Genomic DNA, 23,708 nt, shown 5'->3' with positions numbered 1-23,708 from the left:
TGCCCGTTTGCAAAATCTGCGAAGCAAAATCAGTTATGGTTCTAAATTTATAGCAGGATCACTTAGAGTTCTGAATTTCTAGCAGTATTTGTTAGCAAAATCTGTGGGATTAACTCGAAACCGGCTTATAACGGGTCCAGTCCTCCCCTTTATATAGACGAAGGGTTACGGCCATTAAAACCCCTCATAATCTATCCAATCAAATCTACTTATAATTTTACCTTATTTACATCGTTCTTTCAATTCTTAGGAGTAGGAGTACTCCAGCCTTATGTTTAGATCTAGTTTAGTCTTACACAAAAATCTCTCTTCAACTTTACGCCGATTGGAGACGCATCGGGTGGCATGCCGACCCGAAGCAACGTCTTGGAACTCTTTCCCTCGATGGGATCTCTCCCGGGGGCGAGTTTTAGGATTCTTCGCGGAGAAGAAGACCTACGCCATCATGGACAGTCCGGCCCCGCGTGGACCGTCCGGAAGTGTGAAGAGGAGGATTCGCTCCTGCGTCCAGGTCGCGGACCGTCCGCGCTTCCGCATAGAGCACCGCTAAGTGGTTCGTTCCAGTGTTTGGCGCCCAAATATGCGCTAATAATTATAAATAGATCTTATGGCTGGCCTTAGCTACTCCCAGCATCTCCCATGTTTGTGACGACCCTTTGATAGATGGTATCGTCACTACAATCACCTAGCCACTCTTAGCACCTTTTTCACATTTGTGAAAACCCTTTGAGAGATGATAATGTCACTCTAGTCACTTGTACTCGGATTTTGTATTTGGTTGAGATTGAAGAGCCTCTAGTGTATTTGCATCATCGTTCTTCTACCTTATGGCACTAGTTGAACTAGACGGTGGTGGAGCTCTTATCACTCTAGATGATTATTGTCACCTAGCTTGTTTTGAAGTTGAGGTGATTATTGAGTGGCTTTAATGATTGTTGTCGGCTATGATCAAGCTATTGTAAATGCCTCTTATGCTCATCCAATGGAGAGATCGCGAACAAGAACTCTATTGATTGGAATGCTCATGGCTAGTTGGAGTAGACTATTTGATTGAATCTTAAGGCACACAAGTTGTGGGTCTAGCTTATCATGCTAGCTAGCGCTTGAATCATCACTTGAGAACGTGCCATAATGAATATGTAGGTTGTCGATAAGCAACCAAACATGGGAGATAAATCTTGTGTTTACCTCTTGCCTTTGGTGGTTTGCTTACTACACACTTATTCTTTGCAGTTACTTGTTTGTGTATGTGATTGTTTGCCTTGCTAGCTAGAGTAGCATATATATAGTTGTAGAAATAACCATATGTGACTTGTTTTGTCTAATAGCTTTTTAGTGTAGCTCTTCTTTAGCAGTAGCTTGCTTAGTGTTGTGAGTTAATCTAAAAATCAAGCTAGTTGAGGCACTTTGTCAACGTGTGGTAGCAGCTTGTTGGCAGCTAACAAGCTCATCAAGGAAGGCAGTCTTAAGGCTTATCCTCAGTCGGGTCCATACACTTACGTTAGCAGGAATGATGTGTTAGAGATTCTCATGGTCACTACCATGGAGATGGTGAAAGTCCCAGCTGCCGGTGTTGCCATGCCCAATCATTTCACTATCCCAAGCCTCCAGAATGTAGTGCACTCCTATATATAAAAAAAATGTTCCAGGGGCCATTTGTTGTTTCCGTATTTTCCCATCATAAGTAATCACAAAACCAATCCAAACGAACCATGCCCCTTGTGATCGTTCAAAAATACGGAGGCGGTGCAAATTCCCATCCAATACAATGATTACAGGGCAACATTATACCACCAGTCGCAAACAAATCGATGGTGCCATGTACAGATAGACGGCTGCCTGGCCCCATAACCTGACTTGTTCTTCATACAGGCTAACAGGTCAAACGAGTGACCATCAGGGCAAATACATTGCACATTTTTTGGATACTTAACAAAGCCGGGACCTAATTGCTCACGAGTGTTCTGCTGCGACAAAGCACAGGCACACAGACATAGCATTGCGGCAGCTCCTCTTCAGGCCTTGATACAGCACTGGAAGTAGCTCAGGAACTTCTTCCCTCCCTGCACCAACAAATTTCTGATTAGTAACCACGTACATGGATCGTGGGTCTATGACCGAAATCAGGTTCTGATTCTCCATCATCACAACTCACAAGCAACGGTGTAAGAAAAGGCATTCTGGAGAACCCAATGAACTGATGCAAAGTGTTCTGTAGTTGTTGGCAGTTAAAAGTATGCTTCTTCAGCCATTCTGCTATTTGTGATATATCACAGCAACAGCCTGGACAGTTGCTTATCCCCTCAACTGGCTAAACCTCATCATCAGTTTCCCTAAGATCCTCCTACGGACAGTGCCACGTCAATACATCCGCGCAGCTTTCTGAAGGCGTGTAGACATGGACAGTATGATTAAGAAAAAAACAGGAAGATTCGTCCTTGCCTATCAGTTACGACAAAATATAATAATGCAATGGTGGAGTTGGAATGGGTGGTTCTTGGCTTGATGCGTCCATTTACTGGAAAACCCATATGCGCTAGTTTTCTAAACTAAACCTCCAGAACCATTATGCCATCTCAAGAATCTGCTTCAGAAGGACAGCAGTATGTGATGCTGCCTACTGAAGCGGCGAGGCGATTTTACTGCGTGTTGTAATGCTACACTAAAAAAAAACTGGTTTCGCCAGTTACAGTTTTTTTTTACTCCGCTGTCAGCTTTGCTAATCTGGCTTGTCCGGACTAAGGTAACACTTTTGTACTTGCGGTCACTCGCAATTAGCAAGTTCAATCCCCGACACTAATTATTACCCCCCGCGCTTGTAAAATCCAACTAAGACGAGACGAATTTGAGATGTAATATCCCGAATTTCCACGCAAAAGAAATGAAGAAAGAAAAGATGGGTCAAGTTCATTTTAGTGACTCTGGAACGAAACGGGCCGGGACACGGAGATTTACCGTTGGGGAGTGGTCGCGGGCGTGGAGCGGTCGGCGGTCGGCGGCGGGGCAGGGGCGGCCGAGCTTGGGCTGGGCGCTGTTGGCCTGCGGCTTCTGGGCGTGGGCGTGGGCGTGGGCGAAGAGGTCGTCGTCGCCGCCGAGGCTGGCGCGGGAGAGCTCCTTCTTGTTCTGCTTGCGCGTCTCGCGGATCTTGGAGAAGTCCATGGAGTAGTCCGGCAGCGCGCCGTTCTTCGTGTCCCAGTCCCCGAACGCCGGCACCGTCATCCAGACGCCGCTGTTGGCGCCCGCGGCATCGTGGCCCCGCTGCTGCACGCACGCACGCACCAGCGCACGGTGTGATGACTGATGAGCTAGTGAGAAGGACGAACGCAAGCACGGATCGCGCTCGCAGCAGGGACCCGTGGCCGAGCCTAGCAAGGAAAGGGTTGTTCAGGGGGGGGGGGGGGGGGGGGGGGGGGCGCAGAGGTCGCTGGCCCGTCTTACCTCCTTAAGGTTGTCCATGGGTGATGGTCTGATGGATGGATGATCCCTCCCTGTCTCTCTCTCTCTCTCGTTCGTGTTCTTGCCTTGCTGGGTTCGCGCGTGTGTGGAGCGAATTCAGCAGTCACGCAGCAACAGTGTTGGAGTTGTCTTCTTCGAGGCGAGGGACACGGACAGCAGCAGCTACGGCACGGTGTGGAGACGGAGACGGAGATGGAGACGGAGACGAGAGGAGTGGAGAGGAGGAAGAAGACGACCTGCACGGCTATATAGGGGATAGATAGGGGCGGACGAGGCTGACACGGCAGAAACTGGAAAGAAAAATGCGAATCCAGCTGGTTCCGAGCTAACAGTGGGTAGCCTTAGCCGCTAATCTTCCTGCAAAGCTCTGTCTTCTATCCGTTGCTCTGATGACTGCCCGTTGCATACCAACAGCAACAGCTGGTGACTGCTGTCTGTGGAAGCTAGCATCGCATTGATGATTGCCTGCAGATCTGGGCCCACGGACCCGTGACTCACCCGGCCCGGCCCGGCCTGTGGAGGTAGCGTTGCATTGATGATAATGGCTGCTCCACACGGCTTTCTGGGAGCTGCCTTTCCGGGAGCACAGGATGGTGATTGGTCTGGTCAGCAGCAAAAAAGAAAAGAAGAAAAAAACTGCGGCTCCGTGTGGCCAGCTCGCCCCTGCCCCGAAAAGGAGAGGCACAATTCGGTGGATCGCCCGCCCGGCCAGGCCTAGCCGTCCTGCCAATCAGAGGCGTCCTCAGGGGGTGTTTGGTTACACCCTGCTAAAATTTAGCCCCTGTCCAATCGAATGTTTGAACCTCTGTTCCAGGTATTAAATGTAGTCGGATTATAAAACTAATTTGTCAGCCGAAGATTAAAAGACGAGACGAATCTAGTCCAGTTGGTTGGGTCTATATTTCATACTCATATTTAAAAGTCAAACGCTTGATACGACCCGGGTTAAACTTTAGCAGGAGCAACCAAATCAATCTTCCCTTGCCTTGCTGCCAACTGCCAGGGTTCCCATCATATCATGATCTATTCCTTCGTGATAGCGTTGGCAAAGTTTTTCATCTCCCGGATACTCCATGTGTATTCTGGAGTGGTGAACACCTGTGCTGTGACTGAAGCATATATCTATAGACTTTACAGTTCAGAGTTTTTCGTCGTATTTAATTTCTGCTGGATGTGCATGTATGTACTAGACTTTTACAGTTCAGAGTTTCGGTTCCAACGGCACCCAGACTTTGATGCTGTACTAATACAGAACTAGATGTTCTACCTGACGTAGACATCACAGGTACAGTTTTGATGAGTAGCGACGTATATATACACACACCAAAACTAAAGGAGAGAGTTGACATTTAGTTGTGCAATGAGCCCCAGCTCTCGTGGTCTGTTTGATTCACCCACTAAAGATTAATTGACTAGAATTTTTTAGCTAACTTGTGTGGTCTGATTTTTTTTTTTTTTTGGTAACGCTGACTAGCACTTTAAGCCTCCTGATTTGTGTCTCAAAATTTAAAATGGACCCTAGAATCCGGACAAGCGCTTAGCTAATTCGATGGTTAGGGAAAGTTAGGTAGAGTTGGTTATCCCTAAAGTTTTTTTTTTAAAAAAAAACAACTTTGGTCGGTACCACTCCAATGATAAACTGCTGGTTATGTCTTCCAAGTTCCAAAAGCTGCAGCACATCACCACTTAGGACAACAGTATGCAGGCCATGTTTGGGCCTCAACTGGCCCCCAGTCGCCCTGACCTTGGAATCGTCATTTGGGCTACTCAATGATTTGCTGGTTATCTTGCAAACACCGTTGATTGAGCATGGAGCAGCCACTTGCATTGCATCAGTGCATCACCGACCGTAATCCATTCAGTTCCACAAGAAAAACGCAAAGCTTAATGAAAAATCCTGTATTCCAAACATGTGTGGTAAATGGATCTTTTGGTATAAAATAAAATCATTCGTGCTAAATATGCATTTGCTTATTATTGTTGCTGAGAAAAAAAAACATAATAAGAAAATGGTAGGAATCTGACGATTGCCAACGAAACAAGCAAGCGCTGCGCGTGTCTGACATTTCTCAGACCACCGGCAATATCCTGAACCATTTACGGCTGGAGGACGATATTTGGACTCGATGCAAACGCGTAATCAGGTAATCGGGTAGCTGGTGTCCGGTGTATACAGACAGACACAAAAGGACGCGATTGCCTAGAACTAGAAGGAAAGGAACAGCCCCATCGTCTTCCTGTTTCTCTGCCTTTTTCTTTGTCAGGTAGTCGACGGTTGGATCACCAGATCGCGAGAACGAAACGGTCAAGAGTTTCGAGTTGGTGGACGGCATGTTCAGGGTTCAGACACCTTATGGAGTGACAACGACCGGAACCGAATTACTTGTCCGGATCGCAAGAGAACTTCATAACCGTTTCTGTTCTGTATTAATTTCCAATAGTATCCCGCGCATCAATACGCGCATTAGCGTAAGAGAGGACGAAAGGAAGAAAGAAAAAAAAGAATATCCATCCATGGAAGAAACGTGCAGGTGGTGCGGAGTACGTGTCCAGGGAGGAGGAGGAGCCGGGCTCGGGCATGCCGGAGCCGCGCAGCTGAGGGCGGCGGACCAGTCACGCGTCCTGGGCGTAGAAGTCGATGATCTCCTTGAGGTCGAGGTGCAGGATCTGGGAGACGGAGCGGGCGTCGCAGGCGAGCCAGAGGATGTGCTCGAAGAGGATGGCGTCGACGTCCACGAAGATGGCGCCGGCGCCGCCCCCGGCCCTGCGCTCCTCCCTGCGCGCCGCCGTCTCCAGGAGCAGCCGGAGCGGGTAGGAGTCGAGCACGAGGCGGTCCACCGCGAACGCCCGCCGCTCCTTCCCGACCACGACCGTCACCGTCGACGGCGGGGCGGCGGCGTCGGCCGCCGCGTCGACGAGGGAGCGGTAGCCGATGCGCGACGGCGAGGCCGACGGCCACCGGAGGAACACGCAGCAGCCGGCCATGGCGGCGGCCACCGGAGGATGTTCCTCGCTCTGCTTCTCGCTTCTCGGTGGTGGGGCCTGGCCCTTGCCCTTTCTTCTTCTGCTGCTCCTCGTGGACTCGAATGGTTTCCGCGTGGCGTGCGTGGCAGCTTCGAATGGCCTCTTCTTCTTTCTGGCTCACTGGCTGCCTTGGGTGTGGTGCAGAGGCGGAAAGGCGCGCGCGCTCGTTTATATGATGACGCGGCGGCAGCCGGCAGGGGAGGTGGGATGGAACGAACCGTTGGGGGAGGTTTTACACAACAGGGCCTAGTAGCTACGGGGAATCACGCGATGTAGTATGCGGAGGGAAAAGCACGCATGCGTATCTGATTCTAGGTAAAGTAGAGGGTCTATACGGAAAAACGCTGCTTCCATCGGATGCTCTACCTTTGTCTTGGGATAGCCGTTGGGTTGGACCTGGCCGTGCTGATCGCTGAGCAAGAAACAGATCGTGGAAAGGGACAGGGCCGCCGCGTAGTACTGAAGGGGACCACGTCTCCGTGTCCGCCACCACTCCGTGTTCCGCTTCGTTGTTGACGTCTCCCGTCTGACTTGGCCCGTCGGCTCGTCCATGGCTCATGGTACGCCTCGTCTTGTACGCCACCTGCCTCATCGCCTCATGTTTTGGATGATTACAGATGACACGCAATTGCTTTTGAATGCATTCATGCCATCAGTTCGAGCACGGACGATCGGAGTTATTTTAGGTCTGTTTGGTTAGTTTCTCTAGACAATCTGGTTATGTGAGCTAGGACCGCTGAAGACTAGCTCCGCAGATACGATCAATATGTTCGTATCTGGTGACCCTGGTCAGGGTGCTTTGAAGATCGTACGAGTCTGGATCCAAATATGCATGCAGCCAACCAAACATAGAACTTACACACGTATAACCTAGCTCACAGCAACCAAACAACAGCTACCTGCATTCCACGATATAAGCACGTGCAGATGCAAGCAACCAAACGCACCCTTTGTGTGTGTATAAGCTGGATTTGTCGAAAGCGTATGATCGGATGAGCTAGAGAATTCTGAACAGGGTTGTTTAAACTGTCTTTTAAATGCGACTCATCTTAGGGTCAGTGGGATTCATCTTGAGTTTCTAGGAGGATCTGTTAAACAGCCGGGAGCAAACTATTTTGTGAGAATAGCACAGGGGAACACTGCCTATCCTAACAGGAACTCCTCCAAATTGCTCTTTAGAGGACATCGATAATCAGCAGTTTCTACTGATTTTACAGTATTTTATCTTTATAAATTACAGCTACATCAGTCCAAATAACTGGAGTTAAGGCTGAAGTAATACCGAGGCACAGCAAATGGGCTGTCATTTTCGGTGCATATACATTCCATGGCTGTTGCTGCGGTGCCTCGACGAGGCACTGGCCCGCATAGAGGGCTTACGGTTGGAAAATGGCAACGCAAATTGTCAACACAAAAGGGAGTTCAGCTGGGGACAGAACGGAGCTTGGCCTATGACAGCAGAGGCGAAAGAACTCATCCGGCTCAGAGGTCAGAGCAGTCCCAACTCTACGGGACATCCAATTTCTATAATTCAGCTGCCACATAATTTAAAAGATGATGTGGCAAACAATTAAATAAAGAAAGAGTAAAAAACCTGTGACTTGTATAAGACTTGGTTTCAACACGATATCCAAGAAACAATGAGAGAGTAAGAGTATTAAATTCGGTTAAGTAATATTGATGTTTGTATTAGAGAGGTAGTGTCTATCGGTAGTTTCTAGATAATATGGAGACTATAGAAATTATAAGTAGTGTCTTGGGTCGTGACTGCTCTCGTATGCGAGTAGAGATGGCAATGGGTACCCGCTACCCGAAACCCGGTGGGTTTTTGCTCTATTAGGGTATGAGTTTGGGCCAATTTCTCTACCCATGGGTTTGTTAATGGGTTCAAATGGAAACCCAACGGGTACGTGGGCATGGGTTTGTTCTTCCACTACCCATACCCGCAAACCCATGGGTTTTTAAAACCCGCCTTAAAATCAACATTACTTATAAATATGTCTCGTAATATTATTCATTGAATATGTTCTAATTGAAATAAACTTCATGTAACAATTTTTAGGCTAAAATTTGTTATCACTTGTTCATTTTATGCTAGCTTATTAATGTATTGATTGTCATTTACATGATGAATTATTTTTTATGTTGATGTTAGTGGGTATGGGAAACCCGTTGGGTACCCGAAACCCGCATGGGTATGGGTTTGGGCAAAATTTTATACCCGTCACGGGTATGGGTTTTTTAGCGGGCGTATTTTTTCTTCGCGGGTACGGGTTTGGGCAAGTAATACCCAGCGGGTTTTTACCCATTACCATCTCTATATGCGAGTCTGGCTGCGAGAAAGAGAGAGATTGTATTGCTTTGGTTGGGATCATCACTTGTGTGTTTGGGATCCCATCAATGCTGACTGTAAGAACTTCCATGTCTAGTTCACTGCTGGTTCTGTTTCTAGGAGTTAAGACGGCGGGCTGCCTCCAACACGGCTCCACCATCCTCGGGCCTTTGGCCCAATTAATCTTGTTCTACGTGGGCGGTGGGCCTCCAAGCGCGTATGGTGCAGGAAGGAGGTTCCGGACGGACGAGGAGGATGACGAGTTGACGACAGAAAAAAAAAGGCTCTTCCGATGATTCAGCCATCACAATGGCATCCTCCTCTTCCTTGGCCTCCGCCAAAGCCCTAGCACGCTCCCACGCGTCCCTCCTCGCGCCCCAAACCCAGAGAACAGGTACCCGGTGTCTCGCTTTCTTTCTCGCAGGATTCTCTCGCCCGGTCCCTCAGTCCGGTCCGTGTCTCGCGGCTCCGTGCGACCGTGCCGGGCAATTCAAGCTGCTCCCCTTCGACGATCCGTCTTCCGCCGTCACTCTGCCGATGGCTTCTGCACTTCAGCGCCTGTATGTATCTACTGAATATGAGCTTGGACTTTGATTCTCGTGCCGTGATGCAGTGGTCGCGCCAGCGCCGTCGCGCTCGCGCCGCGCCTCCGTCAGGATGCGCGCCTCTGCTGCCGCGCCGGCGGAGCCGAAGAAGACCGTCTGGGTGTGGACCGAGAGCCGGCAGGTGATGACGGCGGCCGTGGAGAGGGGGTGGAGCACTTTCCTCTTCGGATCCAAAGACCTCGGCAAGGACTGGTCATGTCAGAGCTCACAACAGTGCTTCCCTTCATTCGCTGTTCCAGCATCTAGATAGATGTCGAGATAGCCTGGATCCCTGGTTCAAACTGTTGCGATTTACAAATCCCAAAAGCAAACTCAGACTCTGCTGATTTCATGACTCATTGGTGTTCTCATTTGATTTTTCAGCAACCGCTCGCATAAATGCTCTCTTCATTGACGGTCCAGGGATTTTCGATGAGGAGAACCAGAAGGTTGCTGTAATTTCACAAGTCTCTTCGCCCGGTGAACTTGACCTTGTACAACCGGACAACGCCGAAGCCGAGAACATTGTCATAGACTTTCGAGGTGGCTGGCAGGTTAGACAACTGAACATTGCAGCAAATGCATTCACTCTTAAATCTTAATAAAATGCCCCTCCTGTTCCATAGGGAATTACTTTAGTTCTGATTTATTATTATTATCACTTACATGCCTTTTGAATTTTTGCGGTAACTTGAGATTGATTATTACATTACCGCAGTTTAGGTTTCTTATTTATATTTCATCGAAGCCACCTAATGAGTCTGTGTCTTTGTGTATACATATTCTTGTCTGAACAACGGCTCTGGAACACGACTGCATAAACCTACCTTCTGACCAGCAGCTTCTGAAATGGTATTTTCTACGCATTTCATAGGTTATACGGGCAGAAAATATAGTTGCTGCATTCCAAGGATGTAAAGGAAATGTATTGGCTGTATCAACGAACACAACTGAGGCGCAAGTTTTTCTTGAGGTAATTATCCAGAGACTTCAGCATACGACACCATCTCCGTGCATACAATGCTGGTACGTATATTGCTGTAATTATGTTGTGTGATGTCGTTTCATGTTCGGACACTCATTTTGTAGGCCTTGGAGCAAGGGCTTGATGGAGTTGTACTTAAAGTAGATGACATGGATGATATCATTAAGCTCAAGGTATTTATCACAACTTTGAAAGTTCCGTTGTGATTAACTACTAAACCCTTGCTAGTTTATGATGGTCCTGTAGTATTGAACACCATTGTTGTACTATATTTATATGTAAGTGTACAAGAGCCTACTTCTTCGTACCTCTTATCGTTTATTTGATTATACGATTCACCAGACATTTTACTGCTTATTGTTTATTTAATGACTCAGGATTATTTTGATCGAAGGAACGAGGCAAAGAGTCAATTACCATTGACAAAGGCTACTGTAACAAAGGTCGAGGTTGTTGGTATGGGTGATCGTGTTTGTGTGGATCTTTGCAGTATCATGCGACCTGGCGAAGGCCTTCTGGTTTGTGTATATCTCTCACCTGTTCACTGTTGCTACACATAGGAATTTTTTTTATATATAAAATTGCTAAAATATTTCACCACGTTGAACTAGTTCAATGCATCCTCATAGATTTACCTTTCTGCATTACTACCTCTATTGACAAGTGGCATTTTCTTTGTTTCTATTATTGACACAAGCATACAATCCTGCCTTTAAGTCTCATAACATCCTACTTTTAGGTTGGATCGTATGCCAGAGGAATGTTTCTTGTTCATTCTGAATGCTTGGAGACTAATTACATTGCAAGCAGGCCTTTCAGAGTCAATGCGGTAAGCTTAAAACAAAATAGATGGCCACAAGCTAAACTATCGTATGTATGTAGTGTATTGCAACAGACCTAGACCTATAAGAGTTTGTTCTCCCCCACTTTTAGGGGCCTGTACATGCATATGTCACCGTTCCTGGTGGCAAGACAAGCTACCTCTCAGAGTTGGGGTCAGGAAAGGAAGTCATCGTGATCAATCAGAGTGGGCTATGGCGTACTGCAATTGTCGGTCGTGTGAAGATCGAATCAAGGCCTCTGATCCTTGTAGAAGCGAAGGTAATACAGAAAGGACGTTCTTTACTGCACGTGTAATGTGTTTATCCATATACATGTCCATTTGATATCCATATACTTGCAGGATAACTCTGGAGACGAGACGTATAGCATTTTTCTACAAAACGCAGAAACAGTTGCACTTATTACCCCTAACACAGGTAAAATCCATCATATTCAAAATCGAAATTGTTGGACCGTAAATGCTCACTATCACTCCAATGCTTGCAAGGGGTGGGCATTTTAAAACCGAAAACCGAACCCGAATAGACCGAATAACCTGAAATATAAAAAAGCTCTTAATATATGATGATATTATTATATGCTTTATGAACTTATTAGCTAGAAATAATGATATCATCTTAACGATAGTATATATATATATATATATATCTTTGTATGCTAATTTTTATAGTCACTTGTTGTAATAATAGTACTTTCAATTAATTATTCATTGTATATATTTTAACAAAATATAATAGTCTCTCTATAATTCGGGTCTATTCGGTGGACCGAATAGACCGAACCGAAACTCGGGTCTATTCGGTGGACCGAATAGACCGAACCGAAACTGTGAGTCTATTCGGGTTCGGTTCCTAAAATATTATTGAAAATTTCGGTTCTCATTTTTTAGAACCCGAAATTTCACAAACCCAAATAGACCGAACCAAATTACCCTAATAAACCGAATGCCCAGCCCTAGCTTGCATAGCTTAACATCGAGTCTGCTTTCAATCAGCTTATTCGTGACCGATCTATCGCCTGATGGATGCAGGATCAAGTGGAAGGACCGCCATTCCCGTGACTTCGCTGAAAGTCGGTGATGAAGTTCTGGTGAGGAAACAGGGCGCCGCCCGTCACACTGGGATAGAGATTCAGGAGTTTATTGTTGAGAGATGAAAATGGAAACGCTGAATGCACCAGTTTCACGTCGTTTTGAACAAAAAAATGATGTATGATTGCAACATTCATCTGTTCTGTTGGTTAAGATTGTGAGATTCCATTGCAGCATACAATTGTGAGATTCCATTGCAACGTACAATAATAGATCAAGACATTGATGCCAAGTGAGTGAATTTCGGAACAGTCACGACACAGGTCAATAATGAACCAGGCCTGACAACTTATCATAAGGTTGACATGGTCATATTCCCGTGGCACACACCATCGCCGAAACATCAGTAGAAGCAAAAGCTACAACATGCTCAGTGCTCACAGCTTGAGCCCACAAACACACAGCCTACAGGGGCCTTGGCCCCGCTAATAAGTCCAGTTCTAGTGCACTTGGGCAAAGTTCTAGTGCACTTGGGCAGTGCGGTATCCTGCCAAAGGTGCTGCTGCTCCAAGCGAGCGCCGTGGCGAAGGCCGTGCTGCCGGTTGAGCTCTCATCGGCGATTTTGGGGTGCTGCTCAGCGGCGATTTTGGGGTGCTGGTCATAGGCGATTTGGGGGCAGCGTGCGAGGCTTTCCGGATGTCGACTAATGGCGATGGTGCACCATATTTGGCATCTTGTAGCTGTTCCAGCTCTTCCAGCACCTGCGACATTGGAGGCCGCAGCTTGGCGTCACCGCAAATGCATTGCGAGGCAATGCTTGCAATGGCATTTGCGCCCTTTTTGGGGTACTGTCCTCCCAACTTCGTGTCCATGATACGGTACAGTCTGCGCTTGTCGCCCAGGTGAGGTCTGGCCCAGTCAACTAGGTTCTGCTCAAAGCCTGGTTTTGATTTATCCAGAGCCCTTCTTCCAGTGAGCAGTTCAAGCAACACCACCCCGAAGCTATAGACATCTGCCTTTGCAGAGAGACGGCCTGCAAAGACGCAAGCAACATGAAACTAAACAGATCCAGAACCGCCACTGTAAATTACCTAAATCGAAGATTTATATTCCACGTGTTGCCACTGTTATGAACAAAGTTGACTGGACTAATCTTGTTGACTGGAGCATTCAAGGACTAATCTGATGTATCATGCTGTTTAAGGAATTGAAGCACAAAATTGAACAAGTACAATTGACTCCAAAAGAAATATAAATACAGTTATTTGATGGCAGGTCCCCACAATGATTTCTTTTAGCTTAAACAAATAGCCCTTTGTTATACCCTGTATCACCAAATATGCTTTAGGTAGAAAATGAAATGTTCAGGCATCCTTAGTTGTTGCAGTACGAGGAAGTATTATTGACATCTCCCTTTAAAAGTTGAAGCCACAAACCAGAGTAATGCACAACACTACTACCCCAATATTTCATCAGTACGCACGCGAGGAAAAAATATCTAACCTGTTGCAATGTACTCTGGAGCTGCATATCCATGAGTACCCATGACTTGTGTGGATACATGGGTTTTATCCCCAGTTGGACCGGCTTTTGCCAAGCCAAAATCTGAAAGTTTTGCGTTGAATTCCTGCACCGAAACAAGGACAAAGAACAAGATAAAGGACCATTCTACAAGGCAGACATGGTCGGCAATCAGAGCTGGATGTCTTGAATTCCTAATTAAGCTTACCGAATCGAGAAGAATGTTTGATGCCTTGAAATCACGATATATGACTTGGTTTTCAGCATCATGTAAAAATGACAAGCCCCTAGCAGCTCCAATGGCAACTTTGAGCCTTATTGCCCATGACAAAGGATCAGCGCCTCCTAAATAGGAGAAATATTGCATTGTTAAAGGGAATGAACAAGAAAGTTATAAGAAACTAGGTGTTAACAAAGCAGAGCCATAGAGATGAAGCACACACTTCTAAACAGATGGTTCTCCAAACTTCCCTTGGGCATAAATTCATACACCAGAAGCCGGTTGTCACCATCTGAGCAATAACCAATGAGCTTAACAAGATTCTTGTGGTGAAGTTGGCCAAGGTAATCAACCTCTGTCTGCAGCAGCAAAAAAAAAAGGGAAGAACAGTCATGATTCATGAACAATGACAGATGTCCTAGGAGCAGGGAAAATGTAGAAGAGCTCCAAGCCTACCAGCCATTCCTTGTGTCCTTGAAAACCTTCCGGTTTAAGCTTCTTCACAGCAACAACCATACCACTCCCAGGTCTTGAAGGAGCAAGCGTGTGCTCATCAATCCAACCTTTGTAGACATGCCCAAACCCTCCTTCCCCAAGAAGGCTGTCCGGTCGGAAGTTCTTGGTTGCATTTTTTAGATCATTGAACGTGAATGCCTTCAAATTAGAAGATGACAATATTTCACCTTCTGTCCGAGGAGTAGGAAGCTCATTTCGATCTCTCATTGATGGAAGAGTCAGTGTTGAACGACTTGAGTTGCTCTTAATTGTGGAAGGGACTGACGACAAACTTGTCTTGCTGGTCACTTTTGATGGGTCTGATCTCTCAACAAGAAGCCAAGAAAAAATATGCATGAGAAGAACTTCATATGGTATCAACAGTGTTAACGATTATGAAGGTGTCATATATATACTCGTGAAGTCTGGTACCAACATTACAACAATTAAGTAATTGTCTGGTATTGTATTAAGCTGTCAATTTGAGAGCAAACAATGCTCCAGCCTTCCAGGCTGATCATATGTGGAAGTACTTCCCTAACTGGGCCTCTACCAAATTTGTGAACCTACTGCGTGCCATTCGAAGGAGTAGAACTATGTCACAGAATTCCTACTGGATCCACAATAACCTCTTCCGTTTGTTAACATGAAAACAAAGTAATATCAAGCCTAGTGTTCAGATTTGCAAATGATGCCTGTGAAAGTGCCGTGACTATATTTAGGCACAAAAAGTTCCCGACTGTTGCCTTTAAACCCTATCTCTGTCTTATCCGACAGAAGTAACAAAGAGGAACTAAAGTAGGAAAGAAGGTGCTAACTAACTGCTAAAAACAAGAACTCCAGACCGAAATAGCATGCCGATCTAAAATTCACTGAATAAGACATAGCAGTCCAGTCGATAAAAGGAAAAAAAACTGGACAAGTATGGAGCGAAATAACTCTAGAAAGAGAAGCAGGGCACTCACAGGCAGCATTGTTCATGCTGTGATCTACCCGCGCCGTGGTGTCGATGCAATTCCCCATCTTGCTCTCTACCAGTTCACCCACTGCCCATGCACTGTGCACTCCAGACAAGAAGAACGCGGTAGCCTCTGCAGGATCCCCAGCTAGCAGCAGATCAGCTCAATCTTTCCCGTTTGCACGACAGAACCGAGCAGGAAAAGATGGCCTCCCTTGGCTCGTAGCACGAGAAGCTCAAAGACCAGCCAGCGAGGCAAGCTAGGAGTGAGCGAACCGCCCCCCAAAGGTCCAATCTTTGCAAGGTCTGGATGGAGCTCAGCCGCTAATTCGGGAGGGAAAGCCAGCAAGGTCGGTAGCCACAGAGCCAAGAAAGCAGCGTGCAAGAAGAAGCAACCTGTATTGTAGACTATACCCCGGGTACCTCAAAAGTCAATCGAAATCTCGACGCCCAAACCCGGTCAGCTTCTCTCTCGAGCTGACCAACCGCGCCCCCCTAGCAAGAATCCAAGCTGCTGCCCTTTTTTTTCCCTTCTCCCTGCAGGTGGTGGAAGAGCCCCGCCCAGTGACGACCCACTCACAGACTCACTCCTGGCGGCGAGAAGGGAAGATAACCCTGCTTGCAGAAACGGCGGCGCCGCAGCAGATGTCGGAGGAGCTCACACCTCGAGGCGAGGCGAGGCCGTTGAAGGGCAAACACACCGCCCTCACGGGTCGGCCGGGTAGGTCGAGGCTGGGTGCGGCCGGATCGCTTGACTTGGCGCTGGCTGGCTGGCTGGACGGAGGCGAGGTGCGGCGGAGGCAGATGAAGCAAGCAAGCAAGCAAACCGGCGGACGGTCGGAAGCAGACCGCCACCGGCCGAGCTAAGGTGGTGTGGAAGCCGCGGAAGGGAAGCGGTGGCTTCTTTGGCTTTTCCCTCCCCTCTTGTCTTGTGCGCTGCACTGCACGCTACGCTCCGGAGTCTGGGAGTAGGGATTTACGTATATACCCTTGAGAAAGAAGGATGCTTGTGCAGATGCCCTTTCGGTAGCAGTGGTGGATTGCACTGCACAGAGGTGGTGGCAGTTGCAGGGTAGCTTTCACGATCTGTAGCACCAGTCTTGGTCTGAACTGAACTTTACCAAAGCAGCAAAGAGGCGCTCGCTCCTAGCTAGATCTTGGATAAAAACTGCGTGGTTTTGGACCTCCTCAACAAGTAAGTCATGCTCATAGCCGAATTGATATTTTGTCCAGAACGACGTACGTGGACGCTCAAATTGTTTATCGTTCGAGAATAGTGGATGTATGTCGGAATCAGGTTTTTTTTGTTGTGAACGACCGAAAATGTGGAACTTCCTTCCATATCCTGCAAATCACTCCAGCTCCAATATGCTAGCCTAGTTTGGCTATTTTAGTATTGAGTTTAATCCATATGTATTAAATTGGATTGAAGTATAATTTAAATTGATTTACACCTTAATCCACCTTAATGTAGTGTACGCCGTAGACATGTACTAGCATTGTTTGTACGGCGATCATTTTTTATTTGTTTCTATTCCGGTGTTAGTCGTTGACCTTTACTACAATGTACTGCACGCGGTCCTAGCTTTCCCTGAGCGCCGGCCGGCCCCGGCCAGCCAGCCAGCCGCCGCCTCGGTTTTCCACGGGCGGTGACGGCGAATGGATCCAGATGCATCGCATGTGTACACGTACCGACTGATGTCTGCACTGTCCGCTGTCCTTGCGGTGACTACTTTATAGAGCAGTGGAAGTGCTTGGGCTGTTGGGCGTGTGGGCACTGGGCAGCGGGCAATGAACAATTCAGAGAGTCTCAGTCAGAGTCAGGGACGCTCCCATGGTGCCCTAGCAGCACCGCTGCCGCATGCATCCTAAACACAATTACTGCGTCCACAATTACTACGACGGGTTTCGATCAGTTTCACAAAATGCATGCATGAACTGATCGCCAGGTCCTGCTACTTGCATTGAATTTGGTTCATGCATGTCGAGTCATGGGGGAACAGCAGGAATCAATACAAACCCGATCCACAGACCCCCACGTCCGAGTCAAGTCCTGCCTATGCAAAGACTGCAGCAGTGTTCTCATCCGACGAGCTATGCTCCCTACAGGCTACAGCAGAGCAGACGACAGCCAGAGAAAGCCGCAAATTTTAGGGAGCAGAAGCAGATAGTACACATTCAGAGCACCAAACAAATCCTCGTCGACCGGACCCGGTCAATGGCTGACAACACGATAAAAAAAACAAAACAAATCTCGCATGTCTCTGCACGAGCGGAAACAAAAGGCATGATTGCGTTTAGTATAGAAAGAAAAGAAAAATGGAAGGATAAAAGAATCGTGCCGTCAGGAAAATGTAACTAAGCTATCTAGAAGTCGGAGGCAGCGGAATAAAGGGAGCTGCTGCTGCTGCTGCTGCTCTGCTTGCAAGTTTTGTTCCAGCTAGCTTGATCACACTCTTATCTCTGACACACACAAAATATTTTTTCCGGTTGTTGTTGTTTGTTTATCTATACCATATGGTTTATTATATTTTAAGTTGAACTTATTTTTTATGTGTTTCTTTAATAATTTGTAGGGATTGGCAATTTAGTATTGTAGACTTTTGTAGCGGTACGGATAATCGGATAAAATTACACACACGGATACATATATAGATAAGATTCTATGTCCACGGCCAATACACGGACATATCCATTGCCATCTCTACCTAATCTACAGCGCGCTGCAATCATTCATGCGCAGGAAGCTAGTGGTGGAGTGGCAGGCATGCAGGAGGAGTTTGGCGGCGAGCACTATCTGACCTAGCTAGTCTGTCGGCAGTGAGGGAAGGTGCTGGATTGTTCTAGCGAGCAAGAAACCATGCATCACCGAACGCATGAGGCTAGTGATTAAAAGATACCGAGGAAAGCAAATTCGATGGCCATACATACCCATAAATAAACACGCTTTTACCGGGAGTAAACAAACAGACATAAATAAATACGATGGGTGCGGGGAGGGACCATGCATGCATCTGAAAGAAAGACGCTCGCTCCCGATCGAGAATCTGCATACTGCACTGCACATCAATGATCCCTCCCCTCCACCCATCGTATTTCTTTCAGATGTGGTCATCAATAACCTCCCGGAGGTCATCAATACTGCACATCAATAACCTCCGGGTGGTTGCCAAGCAAAGCCTGTGCGGGCCACCGGACGAGAGGGCCGGCTCCATCGGCAAAGCGAGAGCCGGGGAGAAGAAAGGCCAGGGAATCGAGGCCCAAAGGCGAAAGAATTTGGTGGTCGGGCGGACGCCCACGCACACTGCAGCGCTCTCAGACACCACGCACACCAATGATCGCAGGCAGGCATCTTCTCCATTTGCCAGAAAAGGCAGGCGCCCACTCACACTCAACGCACACGGACGGACGCGGATTTACCGGTCTCTCCTCTAAAAAAAGAACTCGCAAACTGTCGTCAGGAATCCAATGCCGGGTGGGAAGATATGTGGAATTCGGGCATCCCGGCTAATCAATTCCCTGAATTATTTTCCTTTTCCCGGGAATACAAGAGATCTGCTGAAAAGGAAGAATATGAACCTAGAGTCCTACACTTGTGAGAACTGCATCTGGCAAAAGGAAGAAACTCTTTACCATCTTTTCCTCAAGTGTAACTTTGCAAAGGCTTGCTGGACTTCTATTGGTTTGACGTCTCCCAGAATTGCTAATCCTGAGGCCGCGGCAGTAAACATAATGCAACAACTCAATGTTCCATTCTCTATGGAAATTGTCATTCTCATGAACTGGAGCATTTGGAAAACCCGCAATGCATGGTTTTTTCAGAATAAAGCCCCGACTGTGCAACACTGCAAAAATGAGTTTGCAAGGGAACTTCATCTTGTCATGCTGAGGGCTAAAGGCTGTTTTGATTCGACAATTCCTGCATGGCTTCAGCTTTGGCAGTAGACCTCGTCTCTTTTCCTTTTCCCGTTGTAGTTAGGCTGTTTTACCCTTTGTAATCTGCTTTCTGTCTGCTTCTAACTCTGTTATTTTAAAGTTTTAATAAAATTTTCAGTAGGGGCTTGCCCCTCCTGTCTTATAAAAAAAAAATCCAATGCCGGGTCAGGTCAGGTATTATCACTATCCGTGTATGGACACCTCAGCGGCGGACCAACGGTTTTTTAGTATTAGGGTATGCCGTAAAGAGAATTATTATACACTTTACTAAACTGGAGAAGGGATGGAAAGCCAGCAGGACTTTTATTTGCTAGTAAATTCCTCTGTTGGGTTTGCTTCAAATCCAAGGGAGTTCAATTCAATGAGCCCAACAAATACTTATACAACTTCGTCAAGTTTTTTCTTTTGTTCTTCAGTTAAGCGACGAGGGATTCAAGTACCATATGCACCACCTGTTTTACTCTTGTATAAACTAAATGTGATTCTGTGTGGGTGGCGCAGGTGCCTTAAGAGCATCTCTACCAGTGCTTTAAACAAGTGCCCTATATTTTTTGTCAAAAAGAATAGGGCACATGCTCAAGTTACCCATATATACTACACTAGTTCGAGGTGCCCTATATGTTTAGCGCGTCCACAGATCTTCAAGGGGCATTTTCCCACGCCATAGCCACCAGAGATGCAAGAAAAGGTTCCACCGGTCCCTGCTCTGCCGAGGCAGACCTCCTTGTGCCGCTCCCATCGTCCTGTCGCGTCGAGCCTCCTTGCCGCCGACGAGATCTGGACAGAGAGCGACGTTGACCACATAGCCAGGGAGCGCCACGCCGTGTACACTAGTAGAAAAAGACTCAAAACCTGTCGGACGATATAATTTTACAGACGGATTCGTTTATCAACCGACTGAGCTATTTTTAGTGGCGGTTCCTTAAGGAAACCGTCACTAGAAATCGTATTTCTACAGGCGGTTCTTTAAGAAAACCGCCTGTAAAAATCCATGATTTTTAGTGGCGGATTTCTTAAGGAACCACATGTAGAAATCGATTTCTAGTGGCTGTTTTCTTAAGGAACCGCCACTAGAAATCATTTTTATCCTTAATTTTTCGAGTTTTTCAAACAACCTCGTATGACAGAACCACCAAAATAAAAGTTATAGATCTTTAAAAGTTATGAAACTTTGTAGTTGATAACTTTTTTATTTGAACTTGTTCCGATTCTAAAAAAATGAATCTAAGTATGTCAAATTTAAAATTCATATTTTGTAAACTATCTCGGATGAAAAAAGTGTCAAAATAAAAGTTGTAGAACTTCAAAAGGTATTCAACTTTGTAGTTGACAACTTTTTTATTTGAATTCGTTTAGAGTCTCAAATAAGCAATTTATACTCAAATGGTTGTAATATGTGAATAAAACAACTACAAACTAGACACAATGCATGCCATAAACGGAGTGGGAATGGAGAGTACGTGCGAGAGTGAGGTCGACGGTTCGATTACTAACAACCGCGTAGCGCGCGAATTTTACGCGAAAAATGCCGCGACTTGCGACTTCGACGGTCTTCTCCTTAAATATTTTTTTTATTGTTTTAAAAAACTGTTTAATGTTTTTAAAAATAATTTTTACTAGCGGATTTATTACGTCGGCCGCCAGTGGAAATCGATTTTCACTGACGGTTCTAGAATAACCGCCAGTGGAAATGGCGATTTTCACTGGCCCCTAGCACTTGCGGTACTGAAAAACGTCAGTGCAAACAGCTCTAAAACCGTCACTATAGAGCCTCTGTGTACTAGTGGTACGGGCAATTTCATCTCCACCGCCAACACTCACAACCATCTCTAGCTCAGCGGCAACACAGTTTCCCTTTATTTTCCTTGCAGGTGATGCAAGTCAGGCATCAAATTGTTGCCGTTGATACATAAGAAACTACTGCCCTGTCCAGATGCATTTGATCAAATAGAAAAAGAAAAATGCCCAAGACCACACTTGATTTGACAAAAAGGAGTTGTTGCATTGGATGCCTCACTGAGTCACTGTTGCGCCAGATGCATATGTATGCTGGTGTTACGTCCAAACAAAAAGGAGGTATGGTCACCTACAAGCAACGGCAGCAAAGTGAAAGCAAATGAAAGACGGCGCCAACTATTTTGCACGCAGACAAATGCGGGTTTACAGTAATCAACCGATTTAGGGCTGTACTGTTGGAGGTAAAATATTTTTGGGCCCATCAAACACTTCAAATCAGGCCCCATTTTAAATTATAGGATTTAGTAGGATAGGTCATGTGGATCCAGAAATCGATGGTAGCCAACGTTGTGCTATCCGAAGGGGAAAAAAACTAAAATTGAAGTTTGGTTTACATTAATTAACCAGATTCGTTAATCGTTAAAACTACGCAACTCTCTTTCTTAAAATGTTCTGCTGATACATGTGCATTGTTCCACTCCCGATGTTAAAGTGTTAGACCTATCAGGTCCTACAATATGTATAAATCCAGTACGTTCACTCCTCTCGAAATCTGCCGTTTCTATTCTCGACAGCTATTTCAACATGATGAAAATTAACTGAACGCAATCAATTTTTATCACTCTTGAATACTTCATCTCAAGAATTACAGATAATGATGTTGTACGTACGTCGCGTAAGAAACATATAACAAGACTTTTGCTGAATCCCAACGGCAACGGGTTATGCATGGCTACGAACAGGCATCACAGGCTGCTGGCGGCGCTAGCTGACGACGAGGGAGCCCTCAGCGGCGGCCATGGAGCGGCAGTAGTCGGCGACCTCGCGGAACCTGGGCACGCTCCTGAGGTCGACCTTGGTGCCGTCCCTGAGCGTGATGACGATGTCGCCCCACTCGCCCACGAACCGCGGCACGACCACCACGGACGTGACGGACGAGTAGGGGAAGTCGGTGCGGTCGGCGCCGGAGAGCCCCGAGACCACCGTCACGCGCCGGGAGGTGAAGCGGTACCGCAGGATGAACGCGCGGGACACGGCCGCCAGCGTCAGCGGCAGCCACAGCAGGGTCAGCCCCAGGAGCAGGTTCGCCGCCAGGTCGCCGTAGTGCGCGCCGCCGTCGAAGAACACCGTCTCGGCGTCGCCGCCGCCGCGCGCCCCCGAGGCGGCGGCGCGCGCCACGGCGAGCCGGGAAGCGGCTGCGGCGCCAGCTGATGAGCGCCGCCTGATCTGCGGGAGGGGTACGGGGTGGAAGGATACGGCCGGAGGCGGCGTCGGGCGGATAATGGAGGAGACTGCCGCGGCGGTGGACGGAGGCGGCATGGCTGGATTGTCTCTGGAGTCTGGACCCTGGTTGGTGGTGGTGGTGGCCTGGTGTGTGATTGTTGGAAGCGCGCGCGGGCGCGGGTGGGGCTTCCCGTTTCGGGTGGTTATCGTGCGCGCGGTTTGTAACACGTGTTCCTGCTGGATTGGAACACGTAGACCACCTTATGCCCACAGGTTATTTGTTAGGGGCCTACGGGTGTGGGCCTAATTACTTCCCTTTACTATTTCGGCCTGCTCTACAGACTTGGGCTTTCTCTATGCCGCCGGATTCAGGTTCAGAAGACAGCAAACAACGACTGCAGTGCAGGTAACCAAGGAACATTACTGTTCCAGCGCCAAATCATTTTTTTCCCTACCGTAGCGCGCTGCCATCAGCTTGTTTGTAAACACACTACATGCATCTGCGATTCTTTATGTAGGTTATATCACATATATGACAGCTTTTGGCTTTACGTAACTATACAAACCACGTAATAGATGTGTTTTTTTCGTAGTTTTTTTTCTCCTCCATATTGGAATAGTTTTTTTTTCACGTTAAGAGCTAGTTTGGGAACACAATTTTTCCAAAGGATTCCTATTTTCCTAAAAAAATAAACTAATTTCCCTTAAAAAATTGAAAACCCTTTAGAAAAATGGTGTTTCCAAACTAGAACTAAACTCTATGTCTTCTTTTTTCCACCTACGATACTAATAATATATTATAATCTGGATTATATAATTTAGATTATAATCTATATTATATAATCTATAAGGTCAAGCAAACCCTCTCTTTTTCTTCCTCCTCTTCGGAACTAGCAGGAGTTGGAGTTGGCTCGCAGCTCGTCGACGTGGACTCCAGATCGCGCAGACCCTGCGTCTGTGTCGCGTCGCGCCAGGGAGTTAAGCTCCCGATGGAGTCGTTTGTCAGCTGCCAGCTGCTGCACCGCATCTCCTCCTACCCTACGTACGTACATGCCATGTGCGCCTCCACCTCGGCTGTCCCCAGACCCCAGTTGCCCGTTCCGGTAGGCAACAGACCCCGGGACGGGACTGGGACCTGGTCGAC

At 47.1% G+C, this 23,708-nt stretch overlaps 5 protein-coding genes across 10 annotated transcripts; 1 reads left to right on the top strand and 4 right to left on the bottom strand.

Annotated features, from left to right (window-relative positions):
• Positions 1–1,685: 1,685 nt before the first annotated feature.
• Positions 1,686–3,961, bottom strand: LOC100274633 (uncharacterized). 3 transcript variants are annotated; one of them, XM_008660103.4, is made up of 3 exons: positions 3,439–3,961; positions 2,956–3,297; positions 1,686–2,063 (listed from the first exon to the last, which is right to left on the bottom strand). In XM_008660103.4, the coding sequence occupies exons 1-3, from the start codon at positions 3,454–3,456 to the stop codon at positions 2,016–2,018; spliced, it is 408 nt and encodes a 135-aa protein (XP_008658325.1). In that variant the 5' UTR covers positions 3,457–3,961; the 3' UTR covers positions 1,686–2,015. The 3 variants fall into 3 exon arrangements, with proteins under 3 accessions (XP_008658325.1, XP_008658326.1, NP_001142443.1); XM_008660104.4 differs by having other exon boundaries at positions 2,956–3,258; NM_001148971.2 differs by having other exon boundaries at positions 1,760–2,063; positions 2,956–3,261; positions 3,439–3,647.
• A 1,895-nt stretch (positions 3,962–5,856) lies between these two features.
• On the bottom strand, positions 5,857–6,620 carry LOC100194319 (uncharacterized). Its single transcript, NM_001139357.1, has one exon. It carries the CDS (start codon positions 6,439–6,441, stop codon positions 6,070–6,072), a length of 372 nt encoding a protein of 123 aa, NP_001132829.1. The 5' UTR covers positions 6,442–6,620; the 3' UTR covers positions 5,857–6,069.
• Positions 6,621–9,028: 2,408 nt separating this feature from the next.
• LOC100279998 (uncharacterized) lies at positions 9,029–12,546 on the top strand. 3 transcript variants are annotated; one of them, XM_008660288.3, is made up of 10 exons: positions 9,029–9,206; positions 9,426–9,614; positions 9,781–9,950; positions 10,271–10,369; positions 10,486–10,554; positions 10,759–10,899; positions 11,121–11,210; positions 11,315–11,482; positions 11,565–11,640; positions 12,255–12,546. In XM_008660288.3, the coding sequence occupies exons 1-10, from the start codon at positions 9,122–9,124 to the stop codon at positions 12,377–12,379; spliced, it is 1,212 nt and encodes a 403-aa protein (XP_008658510.1). In that variant the 5' UTR covers positions 9,029–9,121; the 3' UTR covers positions 12,380–12,546. The 3 variants fall into 3 exon arrangements, with proteins under 3 accessions (XP_008658510.1, XP_008658509.1, NP_001146418.1); XM_008660287.4 differs by having other exon boundaries at positions 10,759–10,905; NM_001152946.1 differs by having other exon boundaries at positions 9,131–9,614; positions 10,759–10,905.
• On the bottom strand, positions 12,517–16,792 carry LOC100191980 (uncharacterized). Of its 2 annotated transcripts, none has more exons than XM_035962017.1 (6): positions 16,113–16,792; positions 14,452–14,810; positions 14,219–14,354; positions 13,984–14,120; positions 13,758–13,881; positions 12,517–13,287 (listed from the first exon to the last, which is right to left on the bottom strand). In XM_035962017.1, exons 2-6 carry the CDS (start codon positions 14,716–14,718, stop codon positions 12,776–12,778), a joined length of 1,176 nt encoding a protein of 391 aa, XP_035817910.1. In that variant the 5' UTR covers positions 14,719–14,810; positions 16,113–16,792; the 3' UTR covers positions 12,517–12,775. The 2 variants fall into 2 exon arrangements, with proteins under 2 accessions (XP_035817910.1, NP_001130876.1); NM_001137404.2 differs by having other exon boundaries at positions 12,526–13,287; positions 15,456–16,337.
• Positions 16,793–21,962: 5,170 nt separating this feature from the next.
• On the bottom strand, positions 21,963–22,742 carry LOC103639537 (putativ eribonuclease P). The gene has a single exon (NM_001147771.2). It carries the CDS (start codon positions 22,658–22,660, stop codon positions 22,106–22,108), a length of 555 nt encoding a protein of 184 aa, NP_001141243.2. The 5' UTR covers positions 22,661–22,742; the 3' UTR covers positions 21,963–22,105.
• Positions 22,743–23,708: the final 966 nt, after the last annotated feature.

This window comes from Zea mays, chromosome 9 (genome assembly GCF_902167145.1).
Source record: "Zea mays cultivar B73 chromosome 9, Zm-B73-REFERENCE-NAM-5.0, whole genome shotgun sequence".
Taxonomy (NCBI): domain Eukaryota; kingdom Viridiplantae; phylum Streptophyta; class Magnoliopsida; order Poales; family Poaceae; genus Zea; species Zea mays.
The sequence above is the reverse complement of the archived record's forward strand: the minus strand, read 5'-3'. Positions and strand labels throughout refer to the sequence as shown.

What these genes read in the sequence shown, in the direction of transcription:
- LOC100274633 (XM_008660103.4), bottom strand. An exon ending in CCCGCGACCACTCCCCAACG is followed by an intron (nt 2,064 to 2,955) that starts GTAAATCTCCGT and finishes TTGTTGGTGCAG; the next exon opens with GGAGGGAAGAAGTTCCTGAG.
- LOC100194319 (NM_001139357.1), bottom strand. Translation starts at nt 6,441, where the DNA reads ATGGCCGGCTGCTGCGTGTTCCTCCGGTGGCCGTCGGCCTCGCCGTCG.
- LOC100279998 (XM_008660287.4), top strand. Translation starts at nt 9,122, where the DNA reads ATGGCATCCTCCTCTTCCTTGGCCTCCGCCAAAGCCCTAGCACGCTCC. An exon ending in ATGATATCATTAAGCTCAAG is followed by an intron (nt 10,555 to 10,758) that starts GTATTTATCACA and finishes TTAATGACTCAG; the next exon opens with GATTATTTTGATCGAAGGAA. An exon ending in GCGAAGGCCTTCTGGTTTGT is followed by an intron (nt 10,906 to 11,120) that starts GTATATCTCTCA and finishes TCCTACTTTTAG; the next exon opens with GTTGGATCGTATGCCAGAGG.
- LOC100191980 (NM_001137404.2), bottom strand. Translation starts at nt 15,513, where the DNA reads ATGGGGAATTGCATCGACACCACGGCGCGGGTAGATCACAGCATGAAC. An exon ending in CAGCATGAACAATGCTGCCT is followed by an intron (nt 14,811 to 15,455) that starts GTGAGTGCCCTG and finishes TTGAGAGATCAG; the next exon opens with ACCCATCAAAAGTGACCAGC. An exon ending in GGAGAACCATCTGTTTAGAA is followed by an intron (nt 14,121 to 14,218) that starts GTGTGTGCTTCA and finishes TCTCCTATTTAG; the next exon opens with GAGGCGCTGATCCTTTGTCA.
- LOC103639537 (NM_001147771.2), bottom strand. Translation starts at nt 22,660, where the DNA reads ATGCCGCCTCCGTCCACCGCCGCGGCAGTCTCCTCCATTATCCGCCCG.